Source organism: Kryptolebias marmoratus, linkage group LG19 (assembly GCF_001649575.2).
Source record: "Kryptolebias marmoratus isolate JLee-2015 linkage group LG19, ASM164957v2, whole genome shotgun sequence".
NCBI lineage: Eukaryota > Metazoa > Chordata > Actinopteri > Cyprinodontiformes > Rivulidae > Kryptolebias > Kryptolebias marmoratus.
The window spans coordinates 2,499,189-2,519,115 of NC_051448.1; the positions used below are offsets into that span (position 1 = coordinate 2,499,189).

The window sequence follows — 19,927 nt, forward strand, 5'->3', positions numbered from 1 at the left end:
GATGAGAAATAAACAGATCAATAAAGTATTTTTGAGCCTGAAGACACGAAAGTGTTGCTTATTTTTAAGAAATCAATATATCGGCAGCTGCATTATCAACGCGGCCATTAATCAGGCTGTGATGAGAATTCTGACCCACTTTGGACCCAACAGAAAAGTTCTGACTGATGCTGGTGTCAAACCTGCAGCTGAAGCCATAAAATATAAGAAAATGAACAAAACGCATCAGAGCAGCTTTTCCCTGAAACTTCTGGCCTCATTTTTCTCACCTAAACTCTTTTAGTTGGTGGTTCTGAAGAATCTGCTCCACCCGACCTTCATCAGAGCACACCTCCACCTTCCACCTGCTCCCTATTCTCACTACAGATGTATTTGAAGGTCCCAGTCCTGCCTGACCTCGTGTGTCCATCATGGAGCTGGAGTCCCTCCTCCTCTTCCTCCTCCTGTCCTGGTTGCCAGGTAACAACATTTCTACAGAGGTTTGTGTGTTTTTCTTTAGTTTATGATGTTAAAAAAGTTCTGCCCATTACTGATGGATCTGAACGTTTACCTGATGCTCCACATCGAGATTAAAACTTATTAGACTGTTTTAAGTGGAAATATAATTTAATGTCACATATTAAAACAAACAAAAGGTTGATTTTTGAGACTAAAGCCTTTAATAGGAGCTCTCTGGTTGTTTTAGGAAACATTTTTTGTTCCGAAAACGTCATTTTCCACAAGTAGAGTATTACACAATGATTAAAAAACAAATATTAAAAGCAATGCATTTTTCAGGTTATTTACTGTATTAATAATTAAATAAATAAATAAAAATAAAGGATTAAAGCTGTGGCTGTAGGTGATGAGTTTAAATAATCTAAATAACTGAATAACTTTGTATTAAATGATAAAGTTCAGGAAGTAAATGAATAAAATGTGACTTCCTGTGTTTAAAACTACTTATTCTAAAATAACCTCTGTTTTAATCCCCACATTGATTTTATTTTTATTTCTTTTACAGGAAACCTGAACTGAGCGCCAGAACCTAAAAACTGTGTCGACGTCTTTGAAGAGATTTAATCCTGACGAACAAAAGCTTTTTTTACTTTTCCTCCCACAAAACCAAATATAGTCCAAATCCACTGAATTCATTTCCTGTCAGCTACAGAAATAGTTTCAATGTTGGAGGCGAAGAAAGTGAATCTGAAATTCTGCAGAAATGATTTTATTTTTCTCGATGATTGTTGCCTTTGACTCATTTCACTCTTCTTCCATTTGTAATCTTTGCTTTTTGTTTTTTTGCCCGTGCAGAAGGAGGTCTTCAGTCTGAATCATTGCTGCTTCCTGTGGGGATGAAGAGGATCCTTCGCTCCGAGGCTCATTTCTCTGATTTCACCAAACGGCAAGAAAACCAGAATCTGACACTTTCAGGAAGTTCCCGTCTGTTTGTCACTTTTTACACCAGATTCATGGATATAAGAGGAACAGTGGATTTCAGTATACACTTTATATTTCCTGCTCCATCCTAATCTCAGATGTTTATTAATGTTTATTTTATAAAACAGACTTCATGACTTCTGGCTAAGCCACGAGCAAAACTGCAGATTAATTCAGTTTTTACTCGATTTGACATTTATAGTAAAAAGAAAGAACATCTTTAAGTATAAAGTTTTTTTCTCTCCTTTTAGATGAAACTTTCCGAGCTCAAGTCGTGCCGACATGTTGGTTTTAGAGCGATTTCTTTTTCTGAATGTCCTGTCACGGCCTTTAACCTTTGACCTTTAGACTCAGTTCTCTGAGCATTGCACGGTCTGACCTTCGGGTGAATTAGCAGCACTGAAGCATTGAGGTTCTGGTTCTAATCTTTTAATTCACTTTTTTGTTAAGTAAGTTATTATTTTAATCTGATGTTGTCCTAATATAAGAATCAAATATTTTTACTGTAACTTTGATTAAACTTTGTAGTTAAACATAATTTATAGATTTGATACTTTTTTATTCAAACAAGCTGAAAAAAGCGACAGATAGAAGATTAGTTTGTTTCTATTTTAACAGGTTAAACATTAGATGTTTTTATTCATTCAGCTCAGTAAGTTTTACCTTTTATTTCATTTTAAAACTTCTATTTTCTTATTTTTTTCTCCTGCAGCTTGGAAGGTTTGGATGTTACATCCAGATGTGCTTCTCAGACTTTTATCTGCAACCTTTTCTTTTTCTCTCAGATTCCACATTTCTGACATTTCAGGGAGCAGAAATAACAGACCGGAGACACTTTGGTGTCCACTTATGTCCCCCTGCTGCTCTTAGACACGACTTGTCTCCATTTTCTGAGTTTAAATTTAGAACTTTAGTGTCCTCCACGTTAACTTGGAGTTTTTTATTTGTAGAAACTGCTGAGTGGTTTCTGTGCAGGTTTTTTATCAGACATGTAAATATCAACGCTCAATTGTTGCCATTTTTAGCTCCTAAACTAGAATCACTCAGAGAATAACAATTAAAAACCTGTTTTTATTTTGTTTAAACCCCAACATGTTTTTTAGTTTTGACCTGATCTTTGCTGACAGACAACCGGAAACAGAACCTCCTTGGAGATAAAAAGACTAAACAGATTTCCTTCCTTCTCGTATTTATTGTACAGTAAACGACAGGAAACTAGAGGAAGAATATATATATATATTTTTAGACGCACACATCTCCAGCAGGTCGCAGAGCTGCTCCTGATCGTGTTTAAATAGAAAATAAGATTTAAAATCATCCCTCCATCTTGGTCCCGTTCAGTAATTATCCTAAGAAGATGTTTGATGAGAACTGAGGCTTTTTTTTTTTTACTGGAGTCACACTTTTAAAACCAGGAGCAAACACAGATGAGTTAATGAAACGTTTCTGTTTCAGGGCCGAAACTCTTCCTCCTCCTCCTCCTCTTCCTCCTCGGGGTTTTCTTCATCTCCCAAACCTGAAAGGACAGGAAGAGACTTTTCAACTCCTCCTCAGTCAGGTTCAGATGGTAACGTGTTATTCTTTAACAGTCAGACCTTCTCAGAAATGATTTAACTGTAGTTTGTTTCGAGCTGCCTCAGACAATTAACTAATTAATTAATTACACAACATTTAGTTCATCTAATGTTAAAACATCATGTTAGACAGAAACACAGATGATTTAATAATCCTTCACGGTTTTTTTGTGTCACAGCTTTGTTAACGAAACTAGTTATAAGAGTGTAGTAAGGATACACAAAAAATAAATAAAAATACCTCAAAGTTACGCAGTAACTATAGTACAACAGATGTATAACATGTGAGAAATGTTTCCCACCAATCTATCCTTCTACAAACATTAAACCTGTAACTTTAGGCTGTTTTTAAACAAAATCAATCAGAAACTGAGCTGTTAAAACAAGTTTAAAACAACACGAGCCAAAAAGGTTAGCTAGAAGCTAAACGTTAGAAAACAAGCTAAAGGCAAAGAGTATCAAACACGTGGCAAAAAAAGAAAAAAGAAATTAGAGTCAGTACGCTGAAGCAGATTTGAAATAATGATTTTGAGGAAATTAAAGAGATCTGAACGTGTTTCTGAGGGGAAAATGTCTCCTGAAGGAGCTGAAAGTGGTGAAAGCTGACTCAGTGTAACTCAGGACATGTTTGGGTTTTAGTTTCTCTTTAAGGGGAACTGAAACGACACGTCTGAGCTTCTCTGTCCTCGTGTGTCTCTACATACAGAAGCAGAAGTCCATGTTTCTCAGCACGTCGGCCATGTGGTCCGTGTCCAGGACGAAGTGGTTCATGCTCTCGAACCCGAGCTCCAGTCGCTCCACGCCGGAGGTCCTCACTGAGTCGGCCATTCTGTCGAAACAATCAGCTGTTACAGGGAGAAGTTTAACGTTTACTAAAACAGTTTGATCCAGAAGAGAAAAGTCTCTGCGGGTCCGTCTCCTCCCGATAAATTCAGCAATAAATAATAAATCAGTAAAAGGTCAATATTGACTCGATCTATCAGCAAACAAACACGCTCTGATCCTCAGGAGGCGCTCGGTGATTGTTTGTTTTTTTCTGTCAGCTGTTGGATCATCTGCTCAATAATTCATCAGCAGTGCCACCCGGTCTGACAGAGAGGATGACTGGACGAGTTCGTTCAGTGCAAGAGCTGCTCAAAAAACAAGAAACACTAAATACTGTCAGCTGAGCTGGATTTGGTTCTTTATTTAAATCTTTATAAATTCTCCCCAAATTCTGAATTATTATGACTAATATTATCACCTTTTTATTCATTTTGAACCTCAGATGATCCTAGTATTCAGCTTTAGAAGATAAATGTAAGTGTTATTAAATAATAAAGTAAATTAAAGTCTCAGAAACTATAAATAAAAATGTAATCTTATCTAAAATCACAGCTGATGTAGAAGTTGGGAGTAGTTTAAATACTTATTTACAGTATTTTAATGCTTTAAGTGTTGAACACTGAAGTAAAACTGCATCAGCAAACACTTACCTTTCCAGTATAACCTTTGAACTCTGAGGAGTTAAAGAGAGACAGTTCAGTTTTGAGCTGAGAGATGCTGCTGAAGGAATAAAACTCGCCTCAGGTGGCGTTTCTCACCTGGATGAAGGACGCCACATGCGTCTCCTCCATGGACTGGATGGCCGACTCCACCAGCGCGACGGCGGCCTCCAGCTGACGGTTGCGCTGACAGATGAGGGAGCGAACGTGTTTCAGTTTGTCGTCCTGATGTCTGGAGATGAAGCCAACCAGCTCCTGCTTCCTCTCCTCCAGCACCGCCACCAGGCTGTGGATCTGCTTGGAGATGTGTTCCCTCTGCCTGCACCCGCTGTCCTGCAGGACGAAGCCTCAGTTATGGTAGAAACTTCTCTTGTTCACAAAGTTTAATCTGTTTATTCCTCTGAGTGTAACCTCGATGCTGCGGCAGACTTCTTCCATCTGAGAGATTATGGTCTGGATGTGGTCGTTGCTGGCAACCAGGACTGCAATCCCGTCACTCAGCTTCGTCTGCAAACATCCAAATAAAAACATTAGAAACGAACAGTTTACTCTGTGAAAGGAAGAGCGTAAAGCTGCAATAAATTAGACTTTTTATTGTTTCTGTGAGGAAAAACTTTGATTTGAAACATTTCAGTCAATAACAAATACATTTATGCAAAAAACATCACAATGAATTAAAAATTTCTAAAAAGAGAATGATCAAATGAGTCTTTGCATCAAGAGGATAGATAGATAGATAGATAGATAGATAGATAGATAGATAGATAGATAGATAGATAGATAGATAGATAGATAGATAGATAGATAGATAGATAGATAGATAGATAGATAGATAGATAGATAGATAGATAGATAGATAGATAGATAGATAGATAGATAGATAATTAGATAATTTAAACACTTATTTTTCCAGTTAAATGACGGTTTTCATTTCATCTAATTTAACCTCCTGGACATCATTTTTCTCATAGACTGCATTATAAAAGATTAAAAAAAAAAAAACTCATCAGGTCCCAATCAGCCCAAAAAACAAAGCGAAATTAAAAATGCAAACCATGCTAGAGTTCGAGTCATTTATTTTCACCTCATTTGCATATTTGAAGATAAAAAGTTGAATAAACCTGCAGAACGAATGTGAAATGTTTGATGTTGGAACTGAAAGTATTTGGTTAAATTCAGCTTCGTGTCTTTTTCTACAAAGACTCGAATCATCTTTTCTGTCGGCGATGAGAAGAAAATTAAGTGAATTATTTATCATTAAATTCATGAAAGCGCCTAAAAGTCCTGATAAAAACACCTCATCATCTCTGATTACAGCTTCAGATTTTAGTGTTTGATCTTTATTAATAATCATCTTTCTGCTGTTTGTCAGATAAAACCAAACGTTTGATCCGATGTGAATCCAAAACATCAAACATCACATCCAGACAATCGGCTTGTTTATCAATAATTTAACTAATAATCAGCTTCTCAGTTTGTTCTCTTTTTAAAATGCAAACTGGGATTATCGGCGGGATGCACGGAGTGGTTTCTGATTAGTAAGTCTGCAGCCGCAAACAGCATGAGTCACGGGCGTGCACGTGCTTCGAGTATCTGCTCGTCTTTATCGTCTGTTCCAGTCGAGGCTCCGTTTAACGAGCTGCTGGTGGCAGAAACATTCACACGCCCGCGCCGGCCAAATGAAATCACCCAACTTTTGTTGTTAGCGTTGAATCAACAACTCTCCTGCTCCTCATCTACATTTCAGATGAGTGATTCAGAGGCCGGCGCTGAAATGTCAAACCAACTGCTCCGCTGCCGCCGCCACCGCCACCGCCATCGTCTGCGTGACTAAACTGCTGCTTTGTTCTCCACTGACGGTCAGAAAGTATCAGCTGCAGCAGGGATAGGCTGGTTGCTTCTGATGGGATGGTTTCTCAGATAGTTATCAATAGTTTGCATCGTGTCGGTCAGAGAGGTTTAACGCTGTGGGGTTCTGGTCCTGGAGGAACACCATCCTGCAGTGTTTAGATCAGGGGAGTCAAACTCCCGGCCTCGAGGCTCCGCTGTCCTGGGGGCCTTCAGACGGTTTAATCACCTCCTCACCGAATCATCAGGTCCTCCAGGAGCACGACAACAAGTCATCCATTTAAAGCAAGAACATCTAAAACATGCAGGAGACCCCCCTGGTTCAGATGTTTCTCTGCTCCTCAGCAGGTCTTTGGTTCTGCAGAAGCCTGTTAATCATTCAGTCATTAGATCAGGTGTGTCGGAGCAGAGAAACACCTGAAACATGCAGGACGGTGGCCCTCCAGGACCAGGACTGGACACCACCTCTAACATCATCCAGGTTAAAAGGAAGTCTTGGTGTGACGTTGGAGGAACCGTGAATCTCTCCTGCTGCAGGCCGTTACACTCCTGTGCAAACGTGTCAAACTTTAATATTAACTAATGTAGCGTTCTTTCACACGGCACCAACTGCTGACAGAACCGAAGACTATCCCTTTAAGGGTTGATGTTGCTGATATTTGGAGCCGTGTGTGTTTGCGTGTTTGCTGCAGGAATCCTCTTTGGTTGTTTTGCAACGAGACACTCGGGTACAAACAGGAGGAGGAGGTAAAAATAGGAACAAGAGAAAGAAGACAGGAAAATAAAGGTCAGCATCTCATTCTGAGAAGACTTCTTTAAACTCTGCTGCTGTTTAACCTTTGAAACGCGCCTCAGCCTCGGAGGGGTTTCCCCAGATGTTTCATGAACAGATGTGCAGACTTTCTGAGCTGGCCTACATGAAGTGTATGTGATGACGGCTGAGCACCTTCACCTTCTGCCTCATGTAGACGCTGCTGAGCGGCGCCACGTCGCAGTCCTTGTGTTGTCCGAACACTTTGCACATGGAGCAGGTGGGCGTCTGGCAGGACAGGCAGTAGATGTTGATCTTCTCCTCTTCGTGTTCTTCACACATCAGCTGCTGCTGCTGCTCTGGCTTCAGGTTTATGGGCCTGCAGGAGAACCAAAGTCAGACGTTTTACAACCCGACGGTCCAGAGCAGACGCTGCGGTAATGTTTGTGTTTGTCTGACGGCAAAGTGTCTCATGAATCAGGATCACTGGATGAACGCCTACAACTCATTAACCTTTGGAGTCAACCTGATTCAAGATGGCTGCCACAGCTAATCCAACGTGGCTCTATCTCAGTCAGTTTTACAGGTACTGAGCTAAAGTTTGGTGTGGTAGTAGCTGAGAGTCATCCTCAACACACGGTTCCAGCTCTAACTAATCAAGTAGGATGTTGGTTGAACTTTAAGGCGTTGGGAAATATGAGAGACTTGGAGAAAACATCATGATCTAACAATAAACTGTTACATAACTCAGTTTAGTTTAATTTTAGCCTTTCTTGTCATTTATATTCTCTTAAAGGAAACTTGGACAGTTTTCAATCTAATTTTCACGCCCGGGCTGCAAAGCTTCGGCAGTGTTTGGCAGGAGGTCTTCTTCTGCATCATTCAACCAGATTAGGTTACTTCTGTCGCCGCTGACGTGTTTCGACGTCAGCAGATGATGGAGAAGCTCCACGAAATGTTTGGCTGAAATAACAGCTGAGTTTATGCCATCCGAAAATAAATGTGTCACGGCTAACTTTGGTTCAAAGAGAAACTGAGAAACTGAGTGATGAACGAGCTGAAACGGAGCTGCTACAGACACCAGCTAGAAGCTAAAAGTAGCAAAATGCTAGCCAAAGCTATAGTAGCAAAAGGCTACCTAGAAGCTAAAAGAAGAAAAGCAAAAACTAAAAGATTAGTGAGCTAAAAGTATCAAAAGGCTAACTATAAGTAGGAGAACAATAGTTAAAAGCTAAAAGTGGTGATGGCTATCTATAAGCTAAACGTCACAAAATGCTTGCAAAAAGTATCAAAAGGCTAACTAATAGTAGCAAAATAGTCGCTAAAAAAGTAGCATAAGAAGACAAAACCAGTCAGTTTGCTGAAACGATATTTTGGAAGGGAAAGTTACAAAAACTAAAAGTCGTAGCATTCATCTTCTGGATCAGCTGAAGGTTTTATTATCTGAACAGCTAAAAGTCTGCAGAAGCAGTTTTTATTGTAAAAGTCTTTAATAAATTCTGAATCAGTTCAAACAGTTAAATGTGTTTCCTGCAGCTTATTTATGGGATTTTAGGTTACATATCAGACAGATATTTAAAATAAAAGCATTAAATTCTTTTTTCTTTTAAAAGAAGCCTCCAACGAATAAAGGCTGGAAAACAAAAAGGATGAAGAGCAGAGAAGTTTTTCCACTCGTGAAACAAAAGCTGAGTAACTAAAAGTTGCGAGAACATTTGAGAACAATCCCGTCTATTTTAGCCCACACTGATGAACGCCAACATCTCTGTGTTTTTAAAATGAGTCACTTCGCTGCTATTCTGGAGCGAGCGCCACAGAAAGGATGACTTCAGCATCACTCGGAGAACACGAAGTGTCGGAGCGGCATCGGCTGAACAAACTTTGTTTGGACGACATTTATCAACAAAAACTTCTGAGAGCAAACCACTTCCTGAAACATTAATTAAATGATTAAAACTGAGCAAACAACCTATCAGAGCAGTTTTATAAGAAAACAAAAGTTCAACTTCCTGTCGTCACATTAACAAATGACAACTAAATAAGAAATGAACTTAGATTAGTTTGATTTTAATATCTGAGATGTTAAAATCAGGTAAATATGATGAGTTTTTGTATTTTTCCTGTTATAACAGTAAAACTTTCGCAAACTTGTTGCTTTTAAGTATTTAAACTTTTCTCATTTTTAGGTATTTTTTTGGGGCAACATTTTAAACTTTTCATTTTCACGTACAGCCTAAAGAAAAAGGGTTTAAAGTGTTTTTTCAAAATCTGTCACTGTTAATAACAAGGAAGGGAATCATAAATTCCTAAATCTCCCCATAAATAATAATAATAATAATTAAAGAATCATAAATAATGAGCTGCTGGGAATAATACATCAAACATCAGATGTTTTGAGGTTATTTACAGGAATTTTCGGTCTGTTCAGAAGTTTCTTTTCATCATAAAACACAAAAAAAATTGCAAACATTGAAGCTTCATCATTAAACTAATAAAGTAACTCTGGGGCCTGAAAACCTGCAGAATAATATTATTAAATGTTGTACCGCCCCCTGCTGGTGGTCACTGAAACTAACACTTAAAAACAGAACTAAACTTTAATTGTTTACAATAATAATAATTCTTTGGCATTTTAAACAAATTATGACTATGATTTATAGTTTTTACCCTTTTTATTGACTGATTTATATTTATTGTTTTACATCTAATCTTTGAAAAGTTCCACTCTTTGGCTGTTTAAATGAAAATACCCACCTATAAATACATTTATGTCACCTTTTTATTAAATTACCTCATTAAATTATAATACTGCATTATAATAAGCTAGAAATATTTTTAAAATAAAAGCTTTAGAATGAATTTAAATGACTTAATTCACGTTTTAGTAACAAAAACAGCTTAAAGAGAAAATAATCTAAAGGTTTCATCATAGTAATTTTTTTTAATTCTTGCCCTTAACTCAACATTAGAGAAATAAGACTTTTTAATGAGTGTATTGTTGATTATTTACATTTTAAAAAAAGAGGAAAAAAGGTTTTGCAGATGCAAATTCTTCTTTTCTTCATATTTAACAGTTTCTAAAACTTCCACAAAGTGCAGGACTCCTGGATGTGAAAAAAGCTGATTTTTTTTTATTTTAGAGTCTGGAGTTTAAAAACCATCAGTCAGATTCAGAAGTGTTTAACCTAAAGGCTTCAGAAAAGTAAAACGTCTTAAAGTTCTGGAGACTTTTGCAACATTTGCCTGTTCTGGACCCACCTGGAGGCCTCCTGCTGTCGGTAGATGTCGATGATGTTCTCCACCAGCAGGTTCCTCTGCAGGCCGTAGACGCCGTGGCGGTCCAGGACCACCTCATGGTGGCAGGACGGGCAGCGGAAGCGGCCGCTGCTGGAGGAGGTGATGCTGGAGGGGCTGCGAGGCGGCCACAGGGGGTTGGCTTCCTGGAGAACCACAAAATAAAACCAAGTAAGTAAACTTTATTTATATAGCACCTTTCACAGACATAAATCACAACGTGCTTAACAGAAATGGAGACAACAATATAAAAATCAGTGAACAAATTAACAAAGTAACAAAAAGCCAGACTAAAGTTTTGTGGTGGTAGTAATTTATAATACCCTGCTGTACTTACAGGATTCACACCTGGTGCTTATAAAGGTGCTTACCTGGTTCCTGCAGGTAACTTATGTACCAGCTGATAAGTACCAGGTAAGTACTCAGTAAGTACCCTGTCAGTACATGCTGAGTACTGGGATGTATTATGTGTTGCTACTCAGATCATCAAGAAATCAGTTTCACTTTTCCTCTTTGGTAAAAATGTCAAAAATCTGAGTTTTTCAGTCTTTAAGAAATCAGTTTAACAAAAAAATAAAATGTTTTTTTTTTATCTAAAAAGCTAAATGTTTGATCAGGAAGCAACAGGTTTGTAATTTTGATCATTTCTGAGCATCTTTTCCTAATTTCAAGCATTTTTCAGATCATAAATCACAGCAGGAGCTTCCAGCTCCGATCTGAATCCTGATGTTTAATAAAAAACATCATTCAGGCTCCTAAAATCTTAAAAACAAACAACTGTTTCTGTAAACAAACTTGGAAACGAAGCGTTGAGGTCTTAACGAGCTCACCTGGAAGACGTCCCCGGCGCACCTGCGGCACAGGTTGTGCTGGCAGGGCAGGATCACCACGGGCTTGGAGAACATCTCCAGGCAGACGGGGCAGATCAGCTGCTTCTCCAGGTTCTCCATGGTGGCTCTGCCGCCGGCACCGGGCTCAGAACCGCCCGACGTTTGACCTTTGAACCCGAAAGCGAAGCTCATCACCTCTGATGGCGATTAGTGAGATTTAAAGGCAAAGAAGAAGAGAAACAGGAGGGAAATATTCAATCCTGCTGGTTTCAGATGGACTTTCTGTTTGTCTGTGGTTTGAAGACCCCCCCACCCCCCACCTGCTTTAGTCCAACAACAGCTGGAGAGATGACGGAGTATTTTTAGGTCCTGTGTTTGTTTAGGATTGGGTTACTGTCCACACTGGAAACAACCCGACCCCCGGAGTGGATCCTGGTGACATGATTTAACCTCTGACAGCCGCGAACACGCCTGGCATCTCCGCTCGGGGAGGAGCACCAGCTGCTGTCTGCAAACTTCAGAAACAAACAAACAAACAAACCTGTTTGTTCTCAGGCTGAGGTCAGAACTGAAGGTCTTATTACTGCAGTTATTTGTAATATTTATATCTTACACAATGACAGAAAAACGGACGTATTGTGCAGTCGGATCACCTGCAGCCTGATGAACCAGCGGTGTCTGATCCTGGTCCTGGTCCTGGTCCTGGGGGGTCCACCATCCTGCAGGTTTTAGATGTTTCTCTGCTTTGACACCTGATCTGAAGGACTGAGTGATCATCCGGCTTCTGCAGGACCTGAAGAGCTGCTGAGGAGCAGAGAAACATCTAAAACCTGCAGGATGGTGGTCCTCCAGGACCAGGACCAGGACCAGGACTGGGCCCCGCTGCTTTAAACGCGTGTTGGGGTGACTGTCAGCTACTACAACACCAGATTTTAGCTTAATATCTGTCTGCACTGTCTGATGTGTGACAGTGCAGACAGAACCCCGCCGTCCCCCCGTCCCAACGAGACATTTCATCTGATCTGGACACGTCCAGGTCCAGATTGTTGCTCTCCGGGCCTTATCCCTCCAGCTGACAAACAGAACTTTGACCTGGTTAAACACAGAACAATAACAGGATTACCTGTCCACGGTTTAGTTCAGGTCAGAGACTCGGAAATACAATCAGGAGAAAATTAACTCATTTTGGATTTAAATGAGCGTAAAAATAAAAAAAAATCCACTAACTAAAAAGGCATCTAGAGACATGAAAAACTAAATGATTTGTTTATTTTATCATCTACGAAATTACCTTAAAGTTTGTCTTGGAAAATATACAAAAAAAAAGATTTTTTTGTATACAAGTCATGAATTTAATGTTTGTGGAGTTTGGAGCAGAAATAAAAACAAATCGTTAACAAAGATTATTCAGTTCTAATTTAAAACAATGACTTATTAGACTAAATCAAATAAAAACTGAGCTTTTAGGATAAATCTAAGCTGTAATTTCCTCCCTTTGCTCTGAAACAGCAGGTTTGACACGAGAGACGAGCTAATCAACAGAATTCAGTCAGATAAGCAGACCGAGCTGCTAACGGGATTACAGGACTATTTATAGTCTGCAGAGGGGAGGGCTGCCACACACACACACACACACACACACACACAATGTTCATTCAGCCCAAAATTATTCTCATCGTTTCAAAGAACCAGAAAAAAAAAAATCACTCCGCTTCCAAACCTGCATTCAAACACATAAAAATAATCAGATTGTTAAAAAGTAAATGTGCTTCAAAAAAGACAAAGTTTGCAGCAGAAAATTATAAAATTCTTCTCATTTATTGTTTCATCACAGGCCAAACAGTTCAATAACAAAACGTGTCATTATCACGTCTCGTGTTCAGGTTAAAATCTTTTATTTCACATTAAATCTGAGAGATTGTCCAACCTTTACACCAGAACTGGGACAAAAAGTCGTGTTTTTAATGGAAGAACGTTTGTTTTTGTTTGTTTTCCTCAGCAAGCTGGACGCGGCGCATGCGAACACGTTAAATCACTGATTTAATCTTCATTTAACAAACTAACCTTTCCGTCATCAGATGTTCGACTTTTACATAAATAAAAAAATGTACACAGGTAAATCACTTCATTAAACAGGAGTTATTTACACAAATAAATACATCAAATTAACTTGGCCTCGTTACAACAAGACTTTAACGAGTTAAAAATAACTTCTGATGAAAGGTTTCATTAGTTTTGGATAAAACTAAAAATATGAAGAACCTGTGAGGCGACTTCAGGCTCGCAGGCGGGAATCAGAGGCTGATTTTAATTTAAATTTAAAGATTCAGGTGTTTTTATCTGACCTGGTAGTGAAAAGTCAGGAAACGGTCCAACACGTTGGAGACGACGAGTCGTTAGGATTTATAAACTCCTTCTGACCTCCGGGAGGGAGAATTATTACAAACCTTTTACTAATTTAATGAACTCTGCGTTCTTTAACGTCACGTAAAGGTTTGCTGAAGAGAAATAAATGGCAGCAGAAAGTTTCTTCTGTGAGATGAAATTAACAAGTTCTTTGAACATAATCAAAGTGAACAGCCATGAAAACTGTCGAGGCGTTTTGGAGCGAATGGCAGCTCAGAGAGACGAGAACAGGAGAAACTTCACCGTGCTACAAAAACATAAAACATCTGAGAGGAACATTTGGAAAGAAATTAAAGATTTCCTTTTGCAGTTATTAATTAAACCATTTAGCATTCACACAAACCTGTTAGAAATGAATCCGGTTTAGCTTTTAGGACGACAGTAAAGTCGTCTTCTTTGACTAAATAAGCCTGAAAGTGAGGAAACAACAAACCTTTAAAGGTTTTTTCTTACATTTATCAAAACACTGAAGACAACCAGCTGAGATGAGAAGCTGTTGGTTAAAATATGAGGGAGTAAAATCTAAAAAAGGACAGTTAGCTGTGAGTTAAAATCACCCTCATCTCCTCCGGAACGATCAAACCTTAATGTAAAACTAATCAGCTGAAACATTTAGTAGATTTGATGAGTTTCTGATGAAACGCTGATTAAAGCCTCGCAGCTGATTTCAATAATTATAATTAAAGAAATAAATTTCTTTAACCTATCTGAGTGATTGCTGAAGGAATGAAAGTAGCAGGAGGCAACTCTTCCTGTCTGACTTCAGAAGCGTTTTTAAGATCACGCTCTCATACTGGAGTTACCTAAATATATTCAGTCCAGTCAAGAAATCAAACTAAACAACTAAAAGGAAATGTATAATAGATTGAGAGAAGGCATATAAAACTTTAAACTGATCCAGATTCCCCTAAAGTTTGCAGACGTGAAGTCTGAGTCACATGAAGCCTCGGTGCTTTAGTTTCAACTCAATATTAAAGGGTAACGCTGAAAACCTTCATCCAGGTTCAGGAGCTCCATCTAAAAATGATTATTCTTCAAGGCACACCACTGTCGAGTCAGAAGGTGAAGTTAAAGACGTCTCCGTCCAGGACAAAAAGATGCAGAACTTAAAGGATCGGGTCAAATGTGAGCTCCGGAATATTAAAGATGGTCGACTGATGGTTTGTTGTTTGTTGTAAAACAACCTGAAGTTGGAACGTTGTCTAAAATGTAAATAAAAACAATAAAATGTTTTCCAAATCTGATAACCCCACATTTTATCCACAAAGGTAAATAATAAACATTAAATGTTTAAACTGAGGAATTAATTTGGATTGGATGGCAGCTTCACACATTAAAGTTAGGACAGAAAAGTCAGTATTAGATGCTCAGGTTCTGGTTCTGGTTCTGTTCTGCTCAGGAACACTGTCTGTAAACACAGCTCACCGTGCCGTCCACAGATGCTGCTTAAAGCTCTATCAGGCAAAGAAGCCAGATGTGAACAGATGTAGGAGAACTGTTCTGAGGTCAGCCTGCCTCTCTGATGGTATGGGGGTGCATTAGTGCCTCCCATCCAGGACTGTTGAACAGACAGAACGGGACAACCTCAGGTCCAGATGTTTACAGACTGTCCAGCAGGAAACGTGGTTCTGACCCGTCCTGTCTGGGATGAGTTGCTGCCATCAAATGTTCACCATGTTCCACTGTGAATAAAATGTGTTTCACATTTTACACAACCTACGAACCGCCTCAGAACTGCGGCTGTAAACTCATTAAACTTTCTGCAAACGAAAGAAAACGCAGTCAGGTGGAGGTGAAACTAAAACAGCTGCAGTGCAGTCGTGGTGGACGTGGAAGGCTGCCATGCAGGAGGGACAGTAGAAGAAAAATAAATCTCATGAGGTGCACAGACCCAGATGAGTGGTTTTTTATGTACACACACAACTTTGACAAATAGAACCGTGGCTGACAGAGCAAATGGCATTTTCACACAGAACTGGGCACAGACCCAGTTTGTCGTCAGCTGTCTGGCTACATGTTGGCTAATGTGACTGTAACACAAGAAAGAGCACGATAACGTGACAACAAACAGCGTTCCATCAGAGTTCCATGATTTGGCATCAGTCATTGCACATTACACTGGGGTTGTGTTGTTTTTAAGCACACGATAACATCAGAGCTGGCATGAGAGAGTTTCTGAGTACATGATGTGTTTTACCAGAGGACGCAGGGAGAAGCTGAGCAGGTTTGCAACATCTGGTGGTTTGGATCTTCATGCTGTACAGGAATAAAAATGCATGCTTCCCCCGATCACACCTCCAGCTCCACGTTTGGCTCAGACGTTTAGCATCAAATCCTGAAATGGAGTGGCATCTTTTTCTTTTTGGAGGTTGGAAGGTGTATTTTAAATCCCCACACTTGGCATTAAGAGTTTGTTTTTGTGGTTAGAGGGTGTTGGTGCAACATTTACAGGATAAAATCGTTTCCAGCTTCTTTCTCTTAATGTTTCTGTTCTGCTGCTGGTTTTTAATGATGTGCATCAAATTTTAAACCAACCCTCTCGGTTCACGTTAATGAAAACAAGTTGACAGGAAGACGATCCTGCTGATGAAAGGATGAGGGACAAAGTGATGAATGTTGTGTTGTTCCTCCTTCTGACCGGTGAAAACATGAGATCAGGACGAGGTTTCGGCCTTGGCGGTGGAGAACGTCCAGCTTTAAATGGACACTTCAGAGACTGGAAGAAGAGAGGGAGCCTTGATGGAGGACGGCATGTCCCCATCTGTCTGATACTTGTCTCTATTCTTCCAGGTTGATCCGTGGAGACGCCCGCCTGGTGCTCAGGTGGGCGGAGGCGGGGCTGGACTCAGAAGGGGGTCAGGGCTGGCTGGTTTTTCTCTGGGTCGCTCACAGCTGTCAGATGGAGCTGGATGGTAGAAGAGCCTCGAGAGGCTACGGAAAAGGATGAATAAAGAGGGATATAAAAGGCAAAAAGGTAAAAGTATGAAAGCTTTCTAACATGCATCATGTGAGCTTTCTGTTGTAACACATGAACAAAACATAGATCATTTTTCAGACGGTCAATATTAGAAGTTTTCAGTTTTATCTAAACATCCATGTTTTTACTTTTAGAATTCATTCATCCCATACATTTCACAGGGATGAAAAACACATTTCTAGAATATATTTAAAATCTTTTCAGTTCTTTCAAACCAAATCACAGTGAAGATAAAAACACAGACATCCTGGTTACCTTCACCAGGGAGGCTGAGCGGTAATAAGGTTTCGAGGGGTTTTTTGTTTAGCAAGATCATTTAAAAATACATGAAAGAGGATTTAAAGTTCTCCAAAAGATGGGACGTGGTGGGAAATTTAAGAGTTTTCTTTAAGTACGCAGTTCATTCAGTTTCTGTCTTTCATTAAAGTCGAAACCAAACAGGTAACTTGGACAGATCTGATAAACATCCTTAAACAACTGGCTTTAATCTGACGATGATTTGGCTTTTTGTTATCGTATTTAAATGTAACTACAAACGTCAAACCAGCAGATGGAACAGCTCGTCTCGGCCCAGATCATTTATCTGGATATTTTCTGGCTTCACCAGAAGCACAGACATGTTGATGCAGTCTAAAATCTGCTGCTTCCCTGTTTTTAAAACAGACGTCTTACCTTCCTGCTTCTGCTAGTTGAGACTTATTTGCACGGTAACTTTCCTGCGAAAAAAGACAGAGAATTTATCACCGGCGTGTTGGCACAGAGGACAAGTAAAACTAAATCCAAGCTGGTTTGAGTGGAATGAGTGGAAAGTCAGTTAGCTCATTCAGCTGGAGTTACTCTGGAAGAATGTGACAATAAGTAAAGTTCTGTGAGGCTTTATGAAGGTATTAAAAACGGCTCAAATGAGCTGTGGAAGTTGCATTTGTTGGAAGTTCTGTTCAGGGTATGATTGTACCAATAAAATTCCAAATACTGCTGCAACTTGGAATATCATAAGATATTTTGCTAACAGGCAAACACACACAGACAACAACAACAGAAACGATGCCTGAAGGTGACCTGAAGGTTTCATAAAGCAGACAAAAGTAAAAGGATGTGAAAAAATGCAGAGGATTTCATTTGAACATCTGGTTCAAACCACTGAAAACCTTCATCCGTCTTCACAGGAAGAATGCTGAAAACATGCCGTGCGTCGTGCACAGAACAGACACATAAATGAGTTTGTGCTGATGTTATGAACGGGATGGTTGCTGCGGCTCGTGTGGAAAGCAGGAAGAGTTTGTTACGGGTCAGTCAGGAAGCAGAAACCACAAACAGGCATGCAGCACGGATGGAGGACAGCGGGACACACGGATCAGACGAGGCGGCGCTTACGAGTCACTCGGACTCTGGTTAGTTGTCCTTGGGGTTGTCTTCACCTGGCGGGTCAGCGGAGCTCGGAGACCGGGGCTCAGGTGGAGGCATGGGCAGGGGGATGGGCTTACTCTGGTCTTCTGGGCTTTCTGGGCCCAGATTAGAACTGGGCTGGATTATAATTACAGTGGTACCTGTTGGATTGGAGCGCAGGTGAGTGTTAAAGCCACTGGAACTGGTTTTTGCATCCATCAGTTTACAGAAATGCAAGAAAAGCTGAAATTAGAGACACTAATTAGAGACGTAATTTAACCTGAAAATAAAAAATCTGAAGTAACCAGAGGAATTATATCTCCTGTGAAAGTAAAGCGTGAATGCTGAATGACGTTACTGAAGAAGCTGAACTGAGTTCTTAAAGCTAAAAGGCTAGCTAAAAGTAGCATATGGCTACTAAGAGCTAAAAGCTGAAAGTCCCATAAGACGACAAAAACAGAACCAGTTCGTTGAAGCTGATTTCAAAGAGAACAATGTTTCTGAAGGAATTAAAAACATCTTAATCTATTTCTTATTGGGAAAACATTTGAAAAGTAAACAAAAAAGCCAGATCACCCATCTCCGGAATGAGCTGAACGTTTTGGATATATGAACGGCTAAAACAAGACAAAGTCTGCAAAAAATATATATAAGGAAAAATAAAAACTGGAAAACAATAATGTGAATGATGAATCAGCAGGTGTGTATCCGTAACCAGGTAACCAGGTAACCAGGTAACCAGGTAGGTAAATACACGGTTGGTACCAGGTTGAAGTATCCGGTAAGTACTCTGTCAGAACCGGGCTGTTTTATGTACTGCTACCAAAAAGCCACACCGAAGGTCCGATACTGACAGCCATGTTTAATAAACTGGTGTTAAGTTCAATGTCCGTTGGACAAATGAATACTGATGCGTTTAGTGTCCCATTTAACCTGAACGCTAATTAAACATTTCCTCAATCAGGCTTCAGTCTGAAGTTGACCCATCTCAGTTTTCTACACCTGTATGATTTTATTTTTTGTTAAACAGTTAAAATCTAACTTTCTAAAGTGTCTTATTAGCAAAATATATCAAATACGTGTCCATTTTGGGAAAGTAACGGCTTTAACCAACGCCCTGTTGGGTTTGCAGCCTTGTTTTGAACATAAAGCTTTAAATAGTCATTACCCTGATTATTTAATAAAAAACATAATTTAGCAGCTACAAGAGCCAATACTCTTGTAAGAATCATATAAATGAAGAAATGTTTCATTTTTTCCTGGTGCAGATGCAGAGAGGAACCCTCACCTCCGTCCTGGTCCGCCCTGATTTGAGCCTCCAGGTCCTCGGGGTCGACGTACTGATAGTTTTCCTCGTCGTCGGGAGGTTTGCACTTCCCGCAGCAGAAACAGCAGCAGCAGCAGCAGCAGCAGCAGGTGAAAACCGTACAGCACAGCACCAGGCTCTGCGGGGATTAACGCACAAAACACATTCTTCTCAGCCATATAACAGCCGACAGCGAGATTTAACGGTTTAATCGCGGCGAGGCCTTTTATCCAGTCCTGTCAGACAGATTCCAGCTCAGTCTCAACAGATGACACATCTGAGAACGAGAACCCACGAGTTGGTTTTTAAATCACAAACACGAGATGAGACTGAAGCCTGAAGCACAAACAGCTCATCTCGTTTGTGAAAACTAAACTATAATCTACAGCTTGGACATTTCTGACTGTGTCAACAAAAAACCAACATCATAAGCTTTCCAGATGCTGCACATCTGCTGCACATCTGCTGTATTAGAAAGCATTACAGTCTGCAGGAGATGCTGGTGGATGTTAGCTCTAATCCACAGATTTTAACATGTCTGTCCTGCGTCCTGTGTAGAGACATGTGTCCACAGGACAGACGTGTGTGCACAGGACAGAGGTCTCCAGACAGGAGCGGTGGGGGTGCAGAGGAAGGCACAGCGGCGACGAGG

The 19,927-nt window shown here is 39.9% G+C and overlaps 2 protein-coding genes across 5 annotated transcripts in view; both read right to left on the reverse strand.

Moving 5' to 3' along the window:
• Window positions 1–2,591: 2,591 nt before the first annotated feature.
• trim54 (tripartite motif containing 54) lies at window positions 2,592–11,524 on the reverse strand. Of its 2 annotated transcripts, none has more exons than XM_025010259.2 (8): window positions 11,201–11,524; window positions 10,335–10,516; window positions 7,278–7,455; window positions 4,889–4,984; window positions 4,577–4,805; window positions 4,469–4,491; window positions 3,698–3,822; window positions 2,592–2,935 (listed from the first exon to the last, which is right to left on the reverse strand). In XM_025010259.2, exons 1-8 carry the CDS (start codon window positions 11,390–11,392, stop codon window positions 2,923–2,925), a joined length of 1,038 nt encoding a protein of 345 aa, XP_024866027.1. In that variant the 5' UTR covers window positions 11,393–11,524; the 3' UTR covers window positions 2,592–2,922. The 2 variants fall into 2 exon arrangements, with proteins under 2 accessions (XP_024866027.1, XP_017290419.1); XM_017434930.3 differs by having other exon boundaries at window positions 2,747–2,935; window positions 4,577–4,810; window positions 11,201–11,523.
• A 3,565-nt stretch (window positions 11,525–15,089) lies between these two features.
• The window catches only part of dnajc5ga (DnaJ (Hsp40) homolog, subfamily C, member 5 gamma a), a 13,689-nt gene continuing 8,851 nt past the window's right edge, over window positions 15,090–19,927 (reverse strand). Inside the window, exons 4-7 of one of the 3 annotated variants that reach the window (XR_001809060.3) lie at window positions 19,258–19,414; window positions 17,958–18,130; window positions 17,256–17,299; window positions 15,090–16,537 (exon numbers count right to left, since the gene is read on the reverse strand). Coding sequence is in view for 2 of the 3 variants with exons in the window: in XM_017434901.3 (XP_017290390.1) it covers window positions 17,280–17,299; window positions 18,002–18,130; window positions 19,258–19,414 (306 nt within the window). In the remaining variant the exon portion in view is untranslated. The remainder of the gene's footprint in view (window positions 16,538–17,255; window positions 17,300–17,957; window positions 18,131–19,257; window positions 19,415–19,927) is intronic. The other 2 variants (XM_017434901.3, XM_017434902.3) reach the window with 2 other exon arrangements.